At 35.8% G+C, this 10,537-nt stretch overlaps 1 protein-coding gene across 1 annotated transcript; it reads right to left on the bottom strand.

The window, feature by feature from the left end:
* Positions 1-6,849: 6,849 nt before the first annotated feature.
* LOC127075400 (30S ribosomal protein S20, chloroplastic) lies at positions 6,850-9,844 on the bottom strand. The gene is made up of 3 exons (XM_051016873.1): positions 9,602-9,844; positions 9,357-9,514; positions 6,850-7,273 (listed from the first exon to the last, which is right to left on the bottom strand). Exons 1-3 carry the CDS (start codon positions 9,735-9,737, stop codon positions 7,043-7,045), a joined length of 525 nt encoding a protein of 174 aa, XP_050872830.1. The 5' UTR covers positions 9,738-9,844; the 3' UTR covers positions 6,850-7,042.
* Between the last annotated feature and the right edge of the window lie 693 nt (positions 9,845-10,537).

Here is a 10,537-nt window from a genome sequence, read left to right as displayed (position 1 = left end):
CATATATGTGTCCTTATATTCACAAGATAAGTGTCGATTTAATTTTTTCAGTAGTGCAGCCTCCGATGAAGATCCGACTTTAGAATGTAGATACGTTCGAACATCTGAACAGGACCTTGAACCGTTGGTTAGATGGTGAAAGGATCAGAAGAATTCAATGGCTTGATACAACGTTCAACCAAAATGGAGAAGTTCGTTTCTGGGTGGATGTTAAACCTGACAGAGACGTTCACATGATGATGTATACTTCTCATAAAATTGTTTTGATGGTTGTAATCACATAGTTATGTTGTTTATATGTTGTATTTGTTTGTAATGTTATTTTATTTGTTGTAGTTGCTTGTGTTGTTGTTTAATTATTGTATTTGTTCTGCTTATCATATGAAATGAATGTTGTTTTTGATATAAAGCAAAAGAGTTACAATTAAAATTATGTTGTTGTGTTTGGTCCAACACTGGGACAGTTTGTACAATTATGACCGGGATGACGACATGAACTACATAATCTAACCATTTTGTTCGTCGTATCCATTTCGGTTCGAATACGGGTGTTGTTTGGGCGTCCCATTTTCTTTCTTCGCATTATTTCATTGTGCTAGAGAATTCCCCATTGATATGTAGGTTAGTAATCCTCTTTTGCTACCACCGAAAAGCTAATTTTGTAAACATTGTAAATGTTTATGACTTTGTAAACGTCGGATAGTAAGTTGGAAGGATCCTGTCGAACCTTTGAACATGTCGCTATGACTTGGGAGCAGAGCATACGAAAGGCTTGGGACTTTCCGCAACCGCACCAACCTCTATCTAGTTCCACTCGATAGTACCCCATCGGTATGCCTTCATTGTGATTCATTGACTCAACAACATTGTACCAACCTTTAGTACGGTCAAACACCGTGATTGCATGTGTGTTAGCTTTGGCAGCTTCCTCTTTAATGAATTTCATTGAAGCATCACTGAACAACTTCTCATATTGTAACACTGAACTCCATTTGGAACGTTTGATCTCAAACAGCGCCCTTAGCCTAAAATAGGTTGCTTGCACTAAAGCGATTATCGGTAGGTTTCATATGCCTTTGAAGACAGAGTTCATTGATTCCACAAGATTTTTTGTCATGTGGCCCCTGGAGCATAATGCTTAAGCGCCACCAAGTATTTTTGAAGTTCTTTGTATGACTCCTCCCAATTTCCAAACACTTTTCAACTACCTTAGTCCTAGCTATACATGCCTTCCTGTATGATGGAGTATAGTTGTATTGTATAACAATATGCGAGATTATTGTACTCACCTTTAACAATGGATTATCGCTAATAACAGACAAAATTTCATCGTATATTAACTGTGAGCTATGTTTGTGATGGTCCTGCATTGGGTTCGTGATTAAGCATGTGTGAATTGGATCCATAGAACCTATCTCCCAAGAATCATTTCTCTTCCGGTAAGATGCTGACAACCGGAATAGACAGAGCTCATTACGACAATAAATCTTATACCTCATTGCATTAGTTCAATTAACCTTATAATCAGCTGATAATTCCATGTGATACTTTTTAATGACTTTGACATAGTCTTCGTTTGTGCGAAACTTGTCTCCTTCTTTCAATGATCCTTGAATTTTCACATAAGGATTGTAAAATATATCTAAGAAGGTTCATCTGCATCCAAATTCAAGCTTGTCATGTGTTGAGGTGGATAATATACATGACTAGCTGGTAATGGCTCGTGCTGATGGTCGACAGTTTCATCGTTCACCATTTCATCAACTAATAACTTGTCTTCTTCTTCTTCCTCGTCAATAACATTGACTTCATCTTGTTTTTCGTCATCAGTTTCACAAAACACTTGTGACAGATTAACAATCTGAGATAATTGATTTTGTTGTGGTAAAATATATAACTCAATATCATTGAACCCAAAATTTTGATGACTGAGAAACATATGATGAACATCGTCATCATCTCGAATCCTCAACTGATAAAACTTAACTTGGTTGTCTTCAAAAAACACCGGATTTTTGTAGATGATTTGTCCCACCTGACTACACTGCAATTTCTTTTCTATTCTTTGTTTCAAATGTGAAAAATTTGATTGTCTATTTATTGTAAATCGAGTAACTTCTGTGTTACGAAAACAAAAACCGAATAAATCACATTCGAATATTTGACCATCGATATGGGCATTGATCATGTAATATGGTGATGAAGTCATTTTTGTAAGATACAAGTTTAGTGTTTCGTGGTGAGTGCATTGATCACGTATTAGCATGCAGTTAAATAAGGTTAATGGTGAATATCCATAAATCAAGGTATGCTCCAAAGGGTGTGTCACATGCTATATGGTTTTAACTTAGGCGCCATTTGCAATGGCTTATACGAAGAATCTTGCATGCATACGCCTAGGGTTCAGACTACAACGAATCTCTGCCACGATTCACTGCATGATTCCATTTTCACTGTCCAACATATGCGCCTTACCAATGGCGAATGGTCTTAGAGAATAATGCATGCGCCATAAGAAGACAAGGCATGTGCCTTGCATGATCCCCACTGCCCTAAAAGGACAAACACGTGCACTCTTACCAATGACGTGTGCCCTAAAAAGGCATTTTTGCGCCCTTACCAATAACGCGTGTTTACATACATCACATGCAAAAGAAACTTTCACGTGAATACAACTTACCTTCAACCTTACACTCAACCTACTTTCACATCTATAAATACATATGTTTATCGGTCTTTCTGCAACATTCTACCTATCAGCAATAGATACTCAAACGCATTCAACAAAATGTCTCTATTGACCATGGATGATGAACATCGAGGAACAATCGACAATATTGCGATATTTGTATGTTCTTACTTATTCTATAATTTTTTATTACTTATTTTTATTTCCTAATAAAATGTCTTTATTGTTTATTACTTATTCTTACTTATTTCTTAATTATCTTTTGTTAGGACCCAAAGAGATTCTGTCGTCGTGTACATGAATATGTACCACACAAACCTTTGATAGAACTATATCTACGAGGATGCAGTTTTGGTAATCTACTCAACATAGTTTCATACTCAGTTGACTACAAATTTATTCTCGATTTGTTAGAAAGTTGGAGACCCGAGACCCACACATTTCACCTTCCTTTCGGTGAGTGTACCGTTACACTTGAGGACGTCTACATATTGTTAGGTCTACCTATCGATGGTAAGGCCGTAAATGATAAAGTTAACCAATATAACTCTATATGCGAGGAATTGTTGGGTGCCCCTTTGTGTGAAGACACAACTACGGGATAGACTTCGGGTCAACCTAGGGATCAAAGTATTAATTTAAAATATCTTAAACAATATTATTCAAGTATAACATTAAACGAAGAATCTACTGAGTATGAAAAGATAATTAAAGCTCGATGTTATATTATGATTCTATTTGGTAATTTTTTATTTCCTGAAAGTACTGGTAATACGGTAAATATTATGTATTTGTCGTTGTTACGAAACATAAATAAAGAAGACACATATAGTTGGGATTTAGTTGTTTTGTCCCATCTATATAGTTCGTTGTGTAAAAAATCCAAAAAAAAAAACACTTATATGTTTTATTCTTGTGCCTATTTGCTACAAACATGGGGTTGGTAAAAAATGTCGTCACTCCCCTCGGTCAACGAGAAGCCATTCACATTCCCCTACGCAACAAAGTAAGTTTATCTTAAATCTTTTAATTTGTTAGACTTTATACTACAACTGATTGTAACTAATATATTTTCAATCTTTTTGATCTAGGTGGTCAGTTAAGGGGATGAACTACAACAGGTGTCCCAAATACGCTAGTAGTCTATCGCAATCTTTTAGACCACATTGGACTAGACGATGTATTACTACTAAACAACTCTACTTTTGATTTTAAAAAATTATCCAATTACATATCCATTAATTGTGTCAAATTCTTATAGCGTTTATCTGGAGGTCGTATTTGGGTCTTGACCATTAGGTTAACCATGATGATGTTGTAGTCTAGACAGCAAAAACACTAATCATTCGGTTCACCACTCTGGAGATGCACCAGAGTGATCGTCTGAAACTGCAGTTCGGCATGCAACAACAAATTCCAGAACCTCCGACGTGTTTGGGAGATTGGCATCAACAAAGAGTTGATGGCCAATGAGATTTATTCTAATTGGAGAGACTTTGCAAAAGAGATGTGTCGTTATTGGAGGAATCGACGGAAACACATCTTAAATGAATCAATCATACATGGTGCTAGACCAACTCAACATTATATGTCATGGTTTATGTCGGTTACAACGTCACAGTTTGTGTCTGAGCTAAGGTATTTGATTGATCCATGCCAACGAGCTTCGTCATCATACGCCCAACAATTATTCCCCGCCCAAGAACAATGTCAACCCACCCAAACCCAACGATCAACCTTACACCATCACCCCACCATATCCACCAACCACCAAACACCCGACCTCGCAACTAATTCATGCCACACACTTAAACTCAAAATCAGGAACGAAACCTGTAACACCCCAAACTGCTTTCAAGATTATCGACTGACCCCACCTGTAACACCCCAAACTGCTTTCAGGATTATCGACTGACCCCACAAACCAACACAGGTCTTTTCAGCATGTTTTATCCTCACTCACACGTTTCCTGGGAAACTTCCCAGGAGGTCACCCATCCAAATACTACTCCAAGTCAAGCACGCTTAACTATGGAGTTCTTATCTGTTTGGCTACCGAAAAGAAGATGCATCTTGTTGGTATAGGTAGTACTAATTAATCCTTATAAGCCTTCATTCAACCATGCAGTCCCATACCTGCATAGCCTCAGGATCCCTCTCATTCCGATGTGAATTCGGTTTTTCCCCTAGAAGCTGCTAGGAGTGTCTCATTGTCATGCATCATGCATCGACAACCACTCCATTGCCCTCAGATGTTACATGTAACCACTCTTCGTCCTCTCCGACCTCGGGTGTTACAAAACCCTAATCACCAACAACCATACGCAACCATCACATTTGTCTATAGCCCGGATGATTCATACGATTCAACCTCATGCTATTATAGCCCCCCCACTTATGAACACCAAACATCTCATCGCCACAACACCTAACCATTGTTTGATTTTATTACACCACATGAATCATTGTTTCGTTTCCAAAATGATCCAATGTCCCAATTCGGGCAACCATATCGTCCACAAACAACCCAACCACAACGACCCAACTACAACAACATGGACACCGAACTCAATTACGACAGCACTGTTGGCGGCAACACATCCAACTATTGGGGGAAAATGATGACAAACTTATCAAATGCCGCTGGACCTTCCACTAGACCTTCAACCAGCCACCATTGTATCATGTCGGCACTCAAAGACCCCAAAAACCTTAGAAAAATCGTGGGTGACCTCGAAGGCAGGCTAACGCACCGAGATATAGAACAAGGGGGCATTTCAATGATAATTTGAATGCGTCAGTCAAACTAGCGCATGCTTTAGATGTGTGCATGAAACATAGTTATATTGATAAATAACTTAAAATAGTGGTTATTTTAGAAATTAAATTGAAAATCTCGATTATTTAAAAAAAAAATAGTAAGTTGAGGTTTGAAGTTTGACAAATTAAATACTCTAAATTTCATATTTAATGTAACAAATTGGAGTGGCTCAACTAATTTGTTTGTTCCGCTGACAACAATGTTTTTTCTTTTAATTTTTTCCTAATATAGTAATATATTATAAATTGTTGATGCTTATAAATTTAAGGCTTAAAAAAATTAATAACATTAAATGAAATCAAAATCTTGCTAAATGACCATTTAAATTGAACACTAGTCATAAGGTTCTTTTGCATTTCTGGGGTGATATCTCTTAGATAGGACCAGTTGCCAGTTTGCCACTCCCCAAAGTAACTTGAGAAGTATACTTCCACACAAAAAAAGACAGTAATCCCCATCCGAAAATATACTTAGGATTACTCCCACTAATTGGATGTCAAAGTAAATCCAAATAATTGTTGTCCAAAACTACTCAACAATGGCCACCTTTGGAATTTGACAAATTTATTAAATAATATACATTAACAGTTTCAACCCATTTTTCACACAAGAAAGAAAGATGTCATCATAAAATAACTCAAATAACAGATGTCAGATGAGCTCCACACCTTAGCTCACCATGCACCAAAACATTTATGTCATGTTCTTTGAGTGCTTCAAGGTGTTGCTAATTTTGCTCCTTAATGAAATGGATATAATCCTTTTCAAAGATCTTACTAAGTGTTAAAATATAATAATCATGGAACAGGGCATGTAACTTAAGATGAAGACTTGGTGATTATTTGTTAGCTTTGAATGTGTGGCATATGTGAGATCCTTGATGCCGGTGACAGGGCCGGCCGGCTACAGGGGTAGGCAATACTGTCTTAGCCTAAATGTGTTTGCAATAGGTGACAGTGTGGAGTGTCAATCGTACAAGGTTAGAACAAAAGAGAATCTTTTTTATTATGTGCAATAACTAGGAGTGAGAATTGAAGCAGATTTTAAGTTATGGTAGCAAAAGGGATTTACAAAAGAAATGAGAAACAAAACATAGTAAAGCATAGAGGAAAATATAGAGGGAAGTATGTTTAATTGAGAATGCAGAGTGAAAACATAAGATGCAGATCAGAAATTATACATCATAAAAAAAATGTGGGTCATTTTATGATACCTTATTTGCAAATGTAGCTCAAGACTTATTTGGGAAGCTACAATCATGAAGATTGCAATAGCAATCAAGTTTAAATCACGAAGCAACTATTATTAAGTTAAGGAGGCGTGTTATGCAATATAACAATAAAGAAAGAATACAACAATGGCTAATTTCAAAGGTGCTGTTAACATCAAATGGAAAGCCTCTACATGATGATGGTATATTAAACCAATTTGAACTGAAGTCAAAAAAACTAAAAATACAAGATTTGAGCAGTGAGAGAAATATGTCTTAAGTTCTCGCTTTGGTACATAAAAAAGAACTAACAAGGATTGTTTCAGGCACTTTCTTGAGGGACAGGAGTATACCAACCATGATGAATTTCAATTGCCCTCTTTCTTCTGGCAAGCCGAGACTTGCGATTTGCTCCGGTGTTTCTATGCAATGTGCCCACTTTCACTGCTTTATCAATTATAGAGTATGCCTCTCCAATCATCTTCTCAATTGAGATGATTTCTTCCGCTTGTGCATCAGATTTCTTTTTGAGCAAATCCAGTGCTTCCAAAACCTGCAGACCATTAATTATAAGTTAATTAAAAACATCCCTCCTGTAAATGAAACTACAAGTTGGGTGGGTTGTATAGATAATAAGCAGTTGTATTTTGAATGACAATGCATGTTAACTTGAGTTTTGATAAGTATATTCAGTGTAACACTTGCAATGATATTATAACATCAACTACAATGTTAGGATTCATATTGTTTATGGAGTCTTATCATGTTAAAAGTGGACTAATTTTGTATTAATTGTATAACAATTTGACTTAGAAAAACAGCATACACTAAGAGCATTATTATAATAGTATGTTATATCAACATGTCAGATTATAATACTAATTAATATCCTACATAATCTTATTTCTCTCCTCTGTTTTTCCAACCGTTAAACATCTTAATTACAAAAATTGTTGAAAACTAGAACTACAAAAACTATAAAGCACGGACACTTTGGATATTCTGCCGACAATCGTATGACACATGTGTTAATAAAGAAATCTGCTAATTATTAGTTTTTATAAATATTTATTGATGACTATAGTAGATTTACTTGGTTATATTTTCTATTGTTGCCTCTGCAGGCTGGTCCCTTCATCTTCATCAAATGGATGTGAAGAATGTTTTTCCATATGGGGACCTTGAAAAAAATATTTACATGACTTATCCTCAGGGTCTATTTTCATCCTCTCCGGGTGTTTGCATTCAAACACTCTTTATATGGTCTGAGACAAGCACCTCGGGCAAGGTATGAAAAATTTCAATCCACTCTTCTTGGATATTCCTCCGCAAGTGTTTGATTAAAAAAGAAAAAACATTTTTTATTGATTTGGATGTGCACTAGACAGCAATGCTTATACTTCAGCTTAAATAAATGACTCCAAAGAAGGAACAAATGTCATCCACCCTAAAGTCTTGCAAGAGAATTATGCAAACAGAAGATAGGGATAAGAGGATATTGAATACCATTTGTTGTTGTAATCTACAACCACTTATTTTGATGGCACAATCTTTCCAATAAGACAGAACATTCTATTATTTATGAACATTATATGGGTGCTCAATGAACACCCATATGACTTCTGAGAGAATAAAAAGAGATACTCAATGGCATTCAGTCAACTCTAGTAACCTGCCAAACATATTATAAAGCAAAATTTGATAGGAAACCAAATCTGTGCCAGGGTTTGGTACAGCAACATGGAACAAAAAGGAAATGCTACTTCTGCATAATACTTTCCATTTTCTCTCCCACTATCCCATACTTTATCATATCATCATCTGTTTCTCTTCTTCCTTTCTCTCCCTTTTCTTACATACTATCAATCCATATTTCCCAAGGCAAGTTATATGAGTTGTATATTATAGTTGATTTTGACTAACATCACTCTATAGTAAAACAAGAACAGAACTCATCGGTTTGAGGTCTAAAATGCAAATCCTGTTTTCAAGATGAAATTGGGTGGCCACTAAGAGGAATATTCTGTAACATTAGCAATGGAAAGTCACCCATCTTTCTCTCTATCTCTTTCTAGTTTCTTTACTCGCCCTTCATTCTCATCACTATTTATACATTTTTAGTCACACTTGTCTCTCTTCCTCTCCTCTACACACTCAAATGCATTGTTTCTTTTCCTCCCTGAAGTTAAGGGAACCATTCTCAGGCACAAATTACATATCATTCTCAAAAGGCAGTTCCATTTTCTTTACAACCATGTCGCAGATACAAAGTATCCACTGACAGTTCAATTTTAAGCTTTGTAATACCGATACCTCTGAAAAATAGTGAGTTCGTGTCACCGACACGGCACCAACATCTGTGTCGGTGTCAGACACCAACACAGCACCAACATTGTGATTACTTTCAATTTTTCAAATTATTTTCTGGTGTCGTTGGGTCCGTGCTTAGTAGATTTTAAGCCAAAATTTTGAACATATAATTTAATGGTGAATGGAACAAAACAAACAAAAAGAAAAATGGTAAACATATTTTCAGTTAGAATACATAATTAATCCCAATCAATTTCATTGCTAAAGCTATGCAAGTATTGTAAATGAAAATGGTAGCAATTTGAGAGATGTTAGTGTTATGTTACCTTCTTGGTACGTGTCCTAATCTCTGATTTACGAGCTTTGTTATAAAGGCGACGTTTCTCGGATTGTCGAGCTCTCTTAACTACGGAATCAACCTTTTTGGGAGCCACCTCGCAAACCACAACGCCGCGCCTCTGTACGGTACTCAACGACAACCTACCTGAGAAACAGAGAGAGAAAGATAGAGAGAAAGAGATTCATAAAATTGTAGTATTGAGAAGAAAAGAGAATCTGTTATGGAACAAACCTTGTAAAAGGACGGTGTGCGAAATGTTCCGGGAGAAACTTAGAGAAGCGAAATTTGAAGTGGAGGAAGATGAAGTTAGGGTAAGGCCTCTCATTTTGGAAGGAAGGTTCAGCAATGAGCATGAAACTGAAGCCATATCTCTCTCTTTCTCCTTCTCTGTGATGGTTCTCTCTTATCCGTTGAGTTGAGGTTGAATTTCAATTGGATAATGAATAAAGGATTGCTCAACTCCGACGAGTGACATATTCTCTATATTACCCTTGTTTTATTCACCCTTCTTTTTACTCTATCAATCAAATATATTTGTTAAATTGTTAAAAACCTTTAACTTTTACCGTGACCTCTTTATAAATTAACTTACAATATCCTATAATTGAGGATTTAACTTCTTACCTCCAATTATATAGGTTATCCTACGTATTGATAAGTGAATTTCTCATATTATCCATGACATAACTTTAAAATTATATTATCAAAAATTTAAAAAGTAAGTTTTTTTTTGTCATTTTTATGTGTTTTTATCGGCAATGTTAGAATTTTCCATAAAAAAATCATAAATTATGAGTTTTTATCGTGAATTTTGAAATTTCCGATATATTTATACCGTGGATTTCATAATTTATGATATATTTATACAATTTATATCGGGAATTTCAACATTTCCGATACATATATATCAGAAATTTTAGAATTCCCGATAGTTTAATTTTTTTACAGATATTATTAGATATGTTGAAATTCCCTGAAGAAATCCATTTATTTTGGAAATTTTGAGTTTTCTGATAGTTAGTTCAATTTTTTATTTTTTTCCATCTTTTCGTACGAACCGGAGGAAGGGACAACATCATCGCATGCATGACCACTGATAGAGACGCAACAATGACTCGTGTTATGGCAGCTGAAGAGGAGGCATATCGATCAGGGAGGCCAACTCCG

This window comes from Lathyrus oleraceus, chromosome 4, assembly GCF_024323335.1.
Source record: "Lathyrus oleraceus cultivar Zhongwan6 chromosome 4, CAAS_Psat_ZW6_1.0, whole genome shotgun sequence".
Taxonomy (NCBI): domain Eukaryota; kingdom Viridiplantae; phylum Streptophyta; class Magnoliopsida; order Fabales; family Fabaceae; genus Lathyrus; species Lathyrus oleraceus.
The sequence above is the reverse complement of the archived record's forward strand: the minus strand, read 5'-3'. Positions and strand labels throughout refer to the sequence as shown.

What these genes read in the sequence shown, in the direction of transcription:
- LOC127075400 (XM_051016873.1), bottom strand. Translation starts at nt 9,737, where the DNA reads ATGGCTTCAGTTTCATGCTCATTGCTGAACCTTCCTTCCAAAATGAGA. An exon ending in GCACACCGTCCTTTTACAAG is followed by an intron (nt 9,515 to 9,601) that starts GTTTGTTCCATA and finishes TCTGTTTCTCAG; the next exon opens with GTAGGTTGTCGTTGAGTACC. An exon ending in TTAGGACACGTACCAAGAAG is followed by an intron (nt 7,274 to 9,356) that starts GTAACATAACAC and finishes AATGGTCTGCAG; the next exon opens with GTTTTGGAAGCACTGGATTT.